At 51.6% G+C, this 12,519-nt stretch overlaps 5 protein-coding genes across 5 annotated transcripts; all 5 read left to right on the top strand.

Annotated features, from left to right (window-relative positions):
* Nucleotides 1-266: 266 nt before the first annotated feature.
* Nucleotides 267-2,906, top strand: Tb11.02.4230 (hypothetical protein, conserved; the record flags this gene model as incomplete). Its single annotated transcript, XM_823618.1, has 1 exon — nucleotides 267-2,906. The coding sequence occupies one exon, from the start codon at nucleotides 267-269 to the stop codon at nucleotides 2,904-2,906; it is 2,640 nt and encodes an 879-aa protein (XP_828711.1).
* Nucleotides 2,907-3,710: 804 nt separating this feature from the next.
* Tb11.02.4220 (60S ribosomal protein L24, putative) lies at nucleotides 3,711-4,286 on the top strand (the record flags this gene model as incomplete). The annotated part of the gene is made up of 1 exon (XM_823617.1): nucleotides 3,711-4,286. One exon carries the CDS (start codon nucleotides 3,711-3,713, stop codon nucleotides 4,284-4,286), a length of 576 nt encoding a protein of 191 aa, XP_828710.1.
* A 646-nt stretch (nucleotides 4,287-4,932) lies between these two features.
* On the top strand, nucleotides 4,933-8,748 carry Tb11.02.4210 (uncharacterized protein; the record flags this gene model as incomplete). The annotated part of the gene is made up of 1 exon (XM_823616.1): nucleotides 4,933-8,748. The coding sequence occupies one exon, from the start codon at nucleotides 4,933-4,935 to the stop codon at nucleotides 8,746-8,748; it is 3,816 nt and encodes a 1,271-aa protein (XP_828709.1).
* A 200-nt stretch (nucleotides 8,749-8,948) lies between these two features.
* Nucleotides 8,949-10,340, top strand: Tb11.02.4205 (hypothetical protein, conserved; the record flags this gene model as incomplete). The annotated part of the gene is made up of 1 exon (XM_823615.1): nucleotides 8,949-10,340. One exon carries the CDS (start codon nucleotides 8,949-8,951, stop codon nucleotides 10,338-10,340), a length of 1,392 nt encoding a protein of 463 aa, XP_828708.1.
* Nucleotides 10,341-10,823: 483 nt separating this feature from the next.
* Nucleotides 10,824-11,624, top strand: Tb11.02.4200 (6-phosphogluconolactonase; the record flags this gene model as incomplete). Its single annotated transcript, XM_823614.1, has 1 exon — nucleotides 10,824-11,624. One exon carries the CDS (start codon nucleotides 10,824-10,826, stop codon nucleotides 11,622-11,624), a length of 801 nt encoding a protein of 266 aa, XP_828707.1.
* Between the last annotated feature and the right edge of the window lie 895 nt (nucleotides 11,625-12,519).

Raw genomic sequence — 12,519 nt, 5'->3', positions numbered from 1 at the left:
CTTCGATTTGATCCTTTTGTTTTCTGTCTCATTTGAGTGCCAAATTCCTTCCCATCAGTGCCTTACCTGTTTCTTATATCTTTTCTTTCTCCCCTTCGTATCTCCCGTTAGTGAACTACGTACTTGTCACCATTTCCTTACCCGCCACCAAGCGCTTCATAGGGAAGTGAAAACAGTGGCCTTGTTCTCTCAAGTAGCAGAGGGAAAGAACATACATACTGACAAATAACCTTTTTAGATACAGCAAGGCAGCTCATCCGCACCTAATGCTGTTTGTGACGCCGACGGGCGAGTCCCGATTCGCCGGCGATGAAGGCCTCTACGCTGCGATTAGAGCAGCACAACTTGCGCGAGCACTACACGGCGCTACAATTAGGGCTCATGTTTCTAGCAACCAGCCCATCAACCCTAATAGCATCCCGCTCGCACTTCCGCCTGCAAAGTGGGTTATACCATCCACTGCTGAGCGCGCAATGCGGGAGGTGCTTTCCTCCATCAGCGGTGCTGACGCTGCTGCCGTTGCGGGTTACGGCCTTCAGGTGCCGGTTGCTTTGCCAGATGAAGGTCAGCTGGAGGCGCTGCGGGTGGTTTTGCCCTATATACATCACCTTAAGCCACACCCCGTCATGACCTTTGATGATGTACAAAGACTTGAGCGACTCATGACTCTTTACAACTCCAATGTTACTTGTCTTAACCTAGGTGACGGGGCCGTCATGCCACACAACCATGCCGAGGCTCCACCATCGACAGTGGTGGCGAAGATAAATGAGTTAATGCAACGATTCCCACTCCCGGCGCCGAAACCTGCTAAGGGTAGTGATGATGGCACAGAGGATACAGAGGAAGAAGAAATGGAAGACGAAACTGATTACTCCATCAATGAGGAGCTGATGGCTTGGTGCCAAAGTCAGGAGGTGCAATACACAACCTACGACGACGCAATCCGCCAGCGGGCCGCGTATGAACTAGACGCGTTTCGCAACATATGTAAAATACTCATGAATGACACAAAGATTCGGGTGCTGCTGCTTGACCACAATCAACTGTGCGCACCCAACGAGGACGAACGTGTCTCTCTCGTTCCGTTGCGTATGCTGGCGAAGGTTATCGACGCCAATGAAACCATTAAAGTACTGGACCTTAGCAGTAACATGTTGGGGCCGTTTGGATTTGGTGTAATCGCCAAAGCTCTCACGAAAAACATTTCCATCGTAGCGCTGGACCTTTCTGATAATCAGTTGGGGACCCCTTCACCAGACACCGATGAGGACCCGGAGCATCAGCCTGATGATCCCGTCTTTGGTGAAGAATACAGCGGTTTGGAGGCGATCAGTGAGGTGCTTAAGAAGAACAAATTTTTGCGCTGCTTGAGGCTAGCTCACAACGATATCCACAGTGGTGGGGAAGGTGAGGAAGCGCCACCTGTCGAAGTGAATGAGCTAGACCCTGAAAATGACGCAACCACTGTAGACGTTGAGAGCTGGCAAGACTTGCCGCTTTGGCACCTTATGGGCCCACTCCGGCATTACCACAGGTTACGTGTGTTGGATCTTTCAGGTAACCTGTTAGGCCCTGTAGGGGCTCATATGGTCGCCACAGCACTTGCCGAAAACCATTCCGTTGAGGTCCTCGACCTTACGGATAACGGCATAGGCTTTCATGGCCTGCACTACATTTCGAAGGTGCTGCTGTCGTCTCAAAAAACTGTCCTTAACACGCTTATATTACGTCGGAACCAACTCGCTGGGAAGAAAACAAGCAAGGCCCAACAAAAAATGGCTCTAGCGGCTATGCAAGCGACGGCTGCAGCGTTGAGGGAAAATGGCAGGCTGCGCCGGTTGTCAGTTGCCGGGAATTACCTAGGAACAACCTTAGCTTCTGCCCTGTTGAGTACCATTGCAACTGTATCCTCGCTGGAGGAACTAGATCTTGAGAGCAATGACATTTGTGGGGACGTTGCGGCACCGCATGATACGACAGCGTTGGGATTTGTTGCTGCCGCGCTCTATAGTACTGCCATGTGTAACAGGCGTCCCACACTACGCGTTCTGAATCTTGCTAACAACAACATCCGATCATCGGGTCTGAATGTCTTGTTTCCATCCGCTGCGTCGATGCCAATATCACTTGTTGATGTGAATCTCTCACGCAACAATATCGATAATGCTGTTGACGCTCTAACCCACCTAATGATTAGTTCACCCGTATTACAGCGGCTTACTTTGGCGCACAATGCCATTACAGACGCCTCTGTGGTAGTTCCTGGTGTCTCAAGCAACACATATTTGGCGGAGTTAGATCTTTCCCACAACTTGTTGGGTTCGCGCAAACCTCAGTACTGCGAGGACCCGCAGGCGCAGATGAAAAATGTGGAAAGACTGGTGGACGTCTTCAACAATCATCCTTCGCTTGAAGATGTCAATCTGAGCTTTAATGACTTTGAGGATGTGCATGGGCCAATTCTCGCAAGGCTCTGCGAGGACCACGGAAGCAAGGGGAAATTGCGTCGCATAAACTTGTGCGGAAATCACGAGATCAAGCAGTGTGATATCAACAACATGGTGCGGGCACTGCCCCAAAAAAGTGGAATTGAGGTATTTTACATATCCTCTACATACCCGGCCACCACCACGAGTGGTGGCGTCATATTTCCTGTGGGTCGTGATGCGGCACTGGATGCGCCAACTGACCGCCAGCAGCAGCAGATTCCACTTCTGAAATTAATGCATGAGACGGTACATCAGTGTCCTTCACTGCTTGATATTAACTGCGACCTGCAGCGGTCAGCCATGAAGAGTGAGGAAAGTGCTGATGGGGATGCCGGCGCGGATGTGGGTGGAAGGACCGTGGAGGAAATAAAGCAGTGCCTGCTGTTGAACGCACTGATGGCTCCTCAGGTTTAACAACAACCGCGTGTTCCGGTCGCCCTACGTGTTCCTTTCTTTTTCATTTACTTAAATTTTGACATGTACACGAGAGGTGGCTGCTACCGTTTGGGATGATGGATGTATTCGTACTTGTATTTGTGAGTATTTTTCTTTTTTTTTTTACTTTCCGGATGTGGAAGAAAAAGTAAAAAAAAAAGACAAAAGAAAGAATGAAGAAGAACATGGTCTTCAAGCAGCTGTTTTCTTTTCCCATTTCCCGAGAGCCATTTAATAGAAATTAAATCGTCAGGAAAGGCCAAACTACTTGAGTTTGTCGTGTAGCAAATGGCGTTGCATCTCTTGGATTAGAATTATTTAATGGTTTACACACCGACTTAGAAGCTAGAGGAAGGCAAAACGCGTGGTTACGTGTACTCTGTTTCCTTTTTTTTCCTCACTGGCTTCCGCTTCAGTTGTGGTACCTTTTCTTTCCACATCAGGGGAGATTTTTTTAAAAAAGAAGCTTTCCATTCCTTTTGTGCACGCACAAACTGTTGTTGGGTCGCCGTTGTATTGAAAAAAAAAGAATAGCTACTTCATGTACGCATGTATATCGAAATACACATCCATATATGGGTAATCTTTGCATCTTCAGTCACCGCTGCCTTTATCACAACTAAGAGGAACGTGTTTTCATGTTTATCCCAACTCTGTCTTTTTCTTCCTTTACTTTTATCCCCTTACCACGTGTAGCGCGTAGCTGGAAAGAAAGGGAGAGGAGGCTAAAAAGAAACGAAAAAGGAAAAGAGGGAGTCTTAGTGGTAGCAAGTAGATTTTACAATGAGGATTGAGCAGTGTTCATTCTGCGGTGCACCGATATACCCCGGTCATGGTCAGATGTTTGTGCGCAATGATTGTAAAATATTTCGTTTCTGCGCCTCCAAGTGCCGAAAGAACTTTGGTATGAAGCGTAACCCAATGAAGCTCAAATGGACCAAGACGTTTCGTAAAGCCAATGGCAAGGAACTTGCCGTAGATAGCACGATGGACTTTGAGCAGCGTCGCCACGTCCCCGTTAAGTATAACCGGGAGCTGCTTCATAACACCTTGAAGGTTATGAAACGTGTGGAGCGCATTAAGCAGAGTCGACAAGAGGCGCTTTGGGAGCGGCGTATGGAGAGGGCACACCTGCAAGAGCGCCGTGACGCCGCGTCTGCACTTAAGCACAACATTGATTGGATTGAGGACACGGAGGTTAAACACAAGGCGCGTGATGATCTTGTGGCGGTGCAGCAGGAGGCAGAAGTGAAGAAGCAGCAGCGACGCGAGGCCGCACGTAAGCGAGCGCAGAAGCGGCGGGAGATGGAGAGGGCCGCCGGTGCCCCCACAAATACTTCCGTGAAGAGTCGTCACTGAAGGGAGCGTGTGGTTAAGGATCCACCAATAATGATCACCTCTTTAGTTAATTTCGCACGTTTCCCCTTTCTGTAGTACGCATAAATGTATGAATACATTTATATATTATCATAATTGTGTGTTAATATCAGGTAAACAAACGGGGAGGAACCACCGGTGGAGTCAAAGCGATTCCAAAGGGGCACCGCTGTGCAATAACATCACACTACGAAGCGACAGACAGCAACAACAGTAGTTGAGTGGTATCGGGAAAAAGGGTGTATCCGCTGAAATCCCTAGTTTCTGAACAACTTAATTCGTGTGGTAGTGAGTCGTGCTTTCTTTCAGTTTGTGGTATGCAAAGCACGGTGCTTGCAAGTCGCTTCAACCAGTGTTATTGTGGTGGTGAAGTTGACTTCTCTTTTCCCTTAGTGTTCGCTTAGTTTTTCGGTATCTCCCTTCACGCTTTCACCCTCAAAACTTCCCCCATTCTCACAGCGTTTTCGGTGCCTGTACTGACACTATAACTTTGTTTCTTCCTCCTTTTACTATTCGTTTGTTTTCTTCCGTACATCATGCACTTTCCTTGTAGCACTGTAGTAGAGGGAGGCAAAGTCTTCACTTTCTCTGACTGCTCTGGGCTACGTGACGGGCCTGAGGGGGGGGAATGGTTGTGACCCGCTCCCAAACGAAATTAAGCGCACAACTCCACACTGGTGACGCCGGCCCACACACTACTAATGCCAACAAATTTTCTAACTTCATAACCAATGCACCCCAAACCCCGCCACGGGAAGAACCTCTTGGGCGCGGTTGCCGTATTCCGCGACCGGCGGCCCCAACATATGACTCTCTGTATGTCTCTGAGGCGCTGACACGGCGGTCTAAACAGCCTGCTGTACAGGAACTCCAAATCAACACTCGCTATCCCGAGAGGGATGCGGCCAAGCGGGCGGTGACCAAACTGAGTGACACACTGGAGTTGCTTGATGGGAGTGGGGCGGGACCGTCCGAGTCATCGGATGACAGCGACGGCAACGACAGATGTGCTATGCATACGGATGGAACCCCCACTCGGAAGGTGCCGCATGGCAGATTCAGGTGTAATGGTACTCCGGGTAAAGTTGTGACACGCAAACGGGATCGCGACGAGTCCGTTGACTCTTCCATCACAGATGAGTCTCTTCGTCGGGGCTCACCCGAAGAGGAGGCTGGAGGTTTATTATTCGAGCACTCGTCCTTGGACCTATCCTCGGAAGAACCACTGAGCGACTGTGAGGTGCAGCGGGCGAAGAAAAACGCTAAGGTGTGCGTAAGCAAGAACAAACCCATCAATCACTACCTCAGCGCCGAAATAAAGGAAACCTCACTGGAAGACAAGAAGGGGTTGTTCGGGGCATCGCGCGGAAGCCGTCAGCGCCGTACAGAAGATGTTTTGTTGGGATTGAGTGGGGCTGACGATGCCGCCCACCGCCGCGAACCGGGTCTCTCAAAAGAGGGCAATAACAATGCACTTGGGGATATCACACCACTGAATCTTGACACATCTGTTACTTTTGAGAAGGTTGGAGGTCTTTCTGGACACATTGTGTTGTTACGTGAAATGGTTCTGTTACCACTGATGTACCCAGGAATGTTGCAGGCGATGAGTCTCTCCCCTCCACGAGGTGTGCTCTTTGTTGGCCCACCGGGAACGGGGAAAACTCTCATGGCGCGAGCGCTCGCCAATGAGGGTATGCTCCATGCCAACCAAAAAATAACATTTTTCATGCGTAAGGGAGCTGATATCCTTTCCAAATGGGTTGGAGAAGCAGAGCGGCAGCTAATTCTTCTGTTTGAGGAGGCCAAGCGCCAGCAACCAAGCATAATATTCTTCGACGAGTTGGACGGCCTCGTTCCCGTAAGGCACGCAAAGGCAGAGCAATCGCAAGCTGCCCTTGTCGCTACTCTGCTGGCGCTCATTGACGGCCTCGATGACCGTGGCCGAGTTGTCGTGATTGGCGCTACCAACCGGCCGGACACAATCGACCCTGCACTTCGACGCCCCGGGCGCTTCGATCGTGAACTGTACTTTCCCCTACCCGATGGAGCCGCCAGGCGGCATATCCTCGATATTGTGACGAAACCTATGCTGCCCGCTGACCGCCTTGATCGGGAGGAGATTCTGCAGGAGCTCACCGACCGGTGCGCAGGATGGACAGGGGCTGAGATACAGGCGGTGTGTACGGAGGCAGGTCTGAATCGGTTGCGCACGGCACTGCCACAGATCTACACCACCAGCAAGAAGTTACAAATCCCCGAAGGTGCTTTGATTGTTCAGCGGGAAGATTTTTTTATCGCCGCGCACCGGGTGAAAAATTCCGCAAGACGCGTGACGACTGCTGTAGGCGATGGTCTTGATGAGCATCTTGAGCATCTGCTCAACAGTACGCGATGCAAGTTATTGTCATTTGTCGCAGCGAGGTGGCCGAGTGCTTCGACTGCCCTTGCAAAGGAGAAGAGAGACTGTAGCAACTCCGCTGATGCAGTACGGGAGCTGAGCAGTTTTCCAATAAGTAACGTGGCGCACCCCTTTCTGCTTTTTCTCACAACGGAAGCTGTCGGTTGTGCAACGGACCGTGAGGACTCTGAGTTTGCCGTACAGAAGGCAGCTATTGCTCTTACGAAGGGACTGCCGTCGATTCGAGCTTTCACGCTTTATCTTCCGCATCTCGTGGTGGACCGTGACGCTTCGGGGTTGTTAGGTGTTCGAACCACGGGCGACCTTGGCCCACTCAGTGGTAACCTCACCTGCGGTGAGGGAGGAGACGATCTCAGAGACAGCAATCGTTTCGACACAGGCCACATTTATAGTTGCATCGCGGCTGTGAGGCGCTGCAGCGGCCCCTCGCTGGTGATTCTGAAAGGCTTGGAGGAGTGGCTGGCCGATCACGCCCCCGAGGTCGACGCAAGTTTCGGATGTGGGAACAAATGCGGCATCGGGCGCTCAAACGATGTGGATAACCTTTGCTACTACCTAAACTGCCTGCGCGACACGGATGCACTCATTATTGCACCCACTGTTCGACGCGATGTGTCCTCCACCTTCTTTGCCGGCAATCGCCTTAGTATACAGTTGCGTACGGCTGTGTGCGAGGTGCCGTGCACGCCGTCGGATGATGACCTACGTCGCTTCTTGAGTTATCTTCTCCGTGTGGTGGACCTTGCGCTAAAAACATCCGCGCCCATTAATTTACAAGAGCTTCCCGAAGATCTGTCGCCACCACCTCCGCTATCGCCAAAACAAGTGCGTGCGGCGTGGCTTGATGAAGTGGACTTGTGGCGTCGTGTGGATTTTCGCAGGCGCCAGTTGCGTCACGTACTTACAAAGTGGGTGGGACAGTATATAAACAACAAAAAGTTTTCTGTGTTCGTCAGTCGGAACCTCGACCTGACCCCGACCCATGACCTTTACAACCACTGGCAACAACACACAAATGGAAGACAGATTAGTCTTTCGGATGTGATGATGAAACTTGAAAACGAGGAGTATACTAGCTTATCGCAATATAACAATGACATTGATATGTTAGTTAACAATGTAAGATCGTTTTTCCGCACAGTGTCAGCCTTCGATCTACGGTATCGCGTACGCGCTTCCGAGCTTAAAGAGCTGACTGTGCTCAATCTTTACAAGATCAATCGTGCTGTTGTCTCTTTCTGCGAGAAACACAAGGACCTTGTAATGCCTGGTGCCCCGCCGCCATGTTCTACCGCTGATAAGGCGCTGCAAGAACCACCCAAAACACCGCAGAGAGGGACAACCGGCGCTACTCCAACGCAGAGGAAGAAGCCCAGATATTATGGCATGAGACGACGTCGCCGTCCGGCAAACCGCGGTGGTCGATCTTGCCAAAAGAAAGCGCCAGTTGAAAATGTGGAGCGTGATCAACCACGCGAGGCGGAGATAGACGTGCTGGGCAGCAGCGGTAGCCGCGACGACAACCATGACCGAGAGGAGAAAGCTAGAAGGAAGACGGAGAACATGGAGGTGGAAGTCAAAAAAATGGTCGAAGAGGAAATGGTGGAAGTAGACGGGGCACCTGTGGATGAAAGTATTCCCAGACGCCTGGAGGTAGAGCTTCCACAGCAGTGTGACATCGCGGGACTCGCACCTGAAGACGGCGAAGGCACCGAACACGCGGCGGAACACCACTCACCTGATGGAACATACGGCAGTGCGGATGAATGGATGGGTGTCATGCTCCTAAAGTTAAGGGGGTTTTCATTCCTGCGGCTACACCTTGTCATGCAGGCGGCCATGCGTCTGTTGGAGAGTGAGGTTCAGATGAGGCGTGTGCGGGGAGAACATCAGCAGACCACGGAATTTGAACCGGCATCGTCCTCGCGTGAGGTTTCTCCCTTCAAGTCGTCCATGACCTTTTGTTCTTGGATGCTTTTGAAGGCTGTGCAGGAGGTGGAGGTGGTAAGCTCAAACGGATGAAGTGGCAAGTGCCAGCGGTTCGAGAAGAGGCCAAGGGGTTGGAATCTGATAAGAGGCGTGTGAAAGGATCCCCCCCTTTTTCGTCTGCGCTTGGGGATAAAGAGGTCGTGAGCGGTTTTAAGCGAGGGGAGAGGGAAAGATGGAACACTAGACGCCGCCGTGCCACAGGGTTGTGCCTTGCAAGACTGTCGTCCCTGTTAATGTTTTCTTCGTTACACGTTGTTCGTCCCCTGTTTGTTATTCTTTTCATTTGGGCTTCCAGCACCTTCCTGAGGCTTCCGACGTTGCTCTGGAACAACCCAACAGGAGGTGTGAAGAGAGTGTGTGGTCAGGAAAAAGAAGCTCAACGTAGTAAAAAGGAAAAAAGAAAGAAGGTGTGTCTGCCTATCATGTCATCCCTCTCTGGAGAGCTCCTGCAACTGATAGACCTCTTCAAGAGTGGCGCCCTCACCGAGGAGGAGTTTAAGGCTGCGAAGGATATCACCATTAAGCGACACGGCCAACCAATTGAAACGGAGCAATGCAGGGGTCCGCAACCACCGCAGACCGCTCCCCCCAGGCAAGTGGCAGACATCAGCGGGTTCGGTGAAGATGTAATCGGGCGATTACAGCGGCAGTGCGCCTACGATATACTAGAAACGGTTGTTCGGAACCTCCGGCAGTTTCCCAATGAAGCAAGGTACAGGCGACTGCGGTGCAACAATAGCAAGTTGCAGTCTCAGCTCTTTTGTGTTCCCGGGGCTACGACTTTTCTGGCTTCACTTGGTTTTGTAGCCTCAGACGATGAAACTGACTGTCCCGGGGACGAGTGCCTTGTGCTTCCACATGCACCTCAACAGCAATTGCTTGACCAGGCGCTGCAGGCTATAAGTTACCTACGTCGTCGGGAAGAGGATGCACGAGCCAACGAGCCAAATTATGTGCAGTTGCGCCAAAATTTGCGACTTGAAGTGCGACGCGAGCGGTGTGAGAAGGCAAAGGCTGTCGGAGAACTGCGCTCTTACATTGCTCAAGAGTTTTCTGCAGACGACGCGGGTGACGGACTTTACACTTCCGCGAGCAACATTGAAACTCTCCGCACCGCGTTAACGAATATGATTTTGCATCCCATGGAGGAGAAATATCGTAGGTTGCGACTTCGTAACCGAGTGGTGTACAAAAGTGTAGTGCAGCAGCGAGGGGCGCTGGAGCTGCTTGTGGAGTATGCGGGGGGTAAATTAGTGGAGGAGTCTGGGGAGTCTGCCTTGGTCTTTCGTGATGAGTCCGGCGCGACAGAGAGAGAGTTGCAGTATGCGCTACGAGTGTTGGATGAAGTGGAGGCCTCTGTTCGGGCTGCTCGGGAAGAGCTCAGGCAACGTGACTATGAAGAGGCAAGGAGGGCAATGCGCGCAGAACTGCTTAATGCAAGAAGGATGGGCGAACAGCAGAAGCGGCAGTGTGAAAACGAAGAGGCGCGTCAGGTGTCAGATGCAACCAAAAGAGAAGGTGAGGGGGCCCCGCAACTGCAGGGCCATCGTGTTCCATTGAAGGAAGCAGTGAAGATACTCATGGGAAAGGGAGGTGACTCGAGGTTCGGGTACCGAGAAGAGTAAAATCCTCGCAACTTCCGCCGCCCTATGCTTTTTGAAAATTTCGTATGCTTAACCCCTGAGGTCACGTTTTGTTGGCGGAGAGGGATATTGAGCCGCAAAAAATGACAATAGGTCGGGGGATTACGGACGTGAATATTGTGTAAGCATGCGTATATGTGTGTGAAATTCTTTCCATTGTGTGCATCGTTTGGGGGTCGCAAAGGGGCGAGAGTTGACGTGGCTGGGCTATACGCCTTGCGGTGTGCGCTCCCCATACCGCAGAAACTTCGCTTCGGCGCGGCATCTGCCGCATGTCTGTGGTAATCAAAAAAAAAAAAGCGGTGCAGTATGCTTTTTCGACGCATGAGGAGACTTAGTCAGAAATGTTTGTGTTTGTAGATCCCCAACTTCCTTTTCTTCAAAACTAGCATGTTTCCCCTTCCCTCTTTTGTATGCACCTGCATTGTGCCATCACGAAGATAAAGCAGAACCATACATCATAATATGTCATTCAAGCCAACCATCAGCGTTCACGCGACGCCTCAGGAGCTCTCTGCTGCAGGGTGTCGAAAGATAGTGGAAATCATAGAGACTTCAGGGAGCCAACAATGGCCTTTGTCCATCGCCCTTGCGGGTGGTTCCACGCCAAAGATGACCTACGCGCGGCTGCATGATGAGCACCTTAATTTGCTTAGGGAGAAGCGCGCGCTGCGTTTTTTTATGGGAGATGAGCGGATGGTCCCCGCCGACTCCACCGATTCCAACTACAACATGGCGAGGGAAGTCCTTCTTCACGACATCCCCGACGACCTCGTTTTTCCTTTCGACACCAGCGCCGTCACGCCTTCGGCAGAGGCGACATCTGCTGACGCCATGAGGGTGGCTGAGGCGTACGGAAAGCAACTTGCCTCGCTTCTTCCCCTGAAGAGTGTGGGAGAAGCGGGAGCGAAAGTTCCCGTCTTTGATGTCGTACTCTTGGGTTTGGGGTCTGATGGCCACACGGCCTCCATTTTCCCAGGAAGCCAGGCTGAAAAGGAGACAGACGGAAAGGTGGTTGTCAGCGTAGGATTCCCCAGCGAAACCATGAAGCCGAAGGTGTGGCGTGTCACGCTGTCGCCAGCAACGATTATGCAAGCGCGTAATGTCATCGTACTTGCGACGGGTGCAGAGAAGAAATGGGTTGTTGATGGCATACTGGCGGACACCGCCCATAAAGCTCCCGTTGCTCGCTTCCTTCGGGGTTGTGAGGGGAACGTTTCGTTCTTGTTAGATAAGGAGATTGCTGAAAACTTGGCAAAGTTTTGACTTTCCAATTTGGCAGTGACACACTGATCTCTGTCGCGGTGTTGTTCAAATTATCTATGCGCCCAGTCTGCATCGCTTGGTGCGTTTTCGGTCCTTTAGGGGCAATTTCCACTGCTTTCGTCTCTCTATTCAGCCTTTTCCCCATGCGGTGCATTCTTGAAGCCGGAAGGGGCGGTCTGGAAGTGTATGGTAGGATAGGCGATCAAATATGTGGGAGCGTTTTGCGTGGCGCAAACACTTGTGACCGAGTTCTCTTTATCCCACTTCGACGCGGTGGCATGTGCTAAAGACTTGATGGCTTGCTGAGCGCTGCGATCTCCGCTGACTGGTATCCGTACGGTCCGTTCCTTTGAGGCCACGGTGGGTGAACGTAGGTTGGTGGGGGATGCAACGACGCAGATACATGGTTGCTAGCTCGTGCGGAGGGAACAAGAGAAAAATATGAAGGAACCGCTACATGCGCCCCCGAAGGCCTTCCGAGGATCGGCCTCTCTTCCCACCGCCAGAGGAAGAGGGCATTTGTGTAACTCTCCTGAACGGCGCCGTGCCAAATCGTATCGGTGCACACTGGCTGGAAGTGTAGTCATCGCTACCCGTTGAGGTGTCAGGTGACCCCCAGCCCAACGTAAAACGACATTTTTCATCCTCAAAGTGCTCACTAAATCTCAAACCCCCAGGTTCGGTCCCCTCCTTCTCCCCGCCTACGCCACGGAAAACCCTTGCCTCTCCTGTTCCCAGAAACCAAACCCACGGCCACTCTCCTTTTCCATGTTGCCTTTGCTGCGTTTGGCACTCCCAAAGCGCGGCGGAAGCAATCCGCTTCTGCGTTGCGAAAACCGCGACAAATACACCATCCCCGCAAGTCGAGCAAGCATACACTTTTGTAATGCCGTAA

The sequence above is a fragment of the Trypanosoma brucei genome (assembly GCF_000002445.2).
Source record: "Trypanosoma brucei brucei TREU927 chromosome 11 chr11_scaffold01 genomic scaffold, whole genome shotgun sequence".
Classification (NCBI taxonomy): Eukaryota; Euglenozoa; class Kinetoplastea; order Trypanosomatida; family Trypanosomatidae; genus Trypanosoma; species Trypanosoma brucei.
Note: the sequence above shows the minus strand (reverse complement) of the source record. Positions and strands in the feature narration are given on the sequence as shown.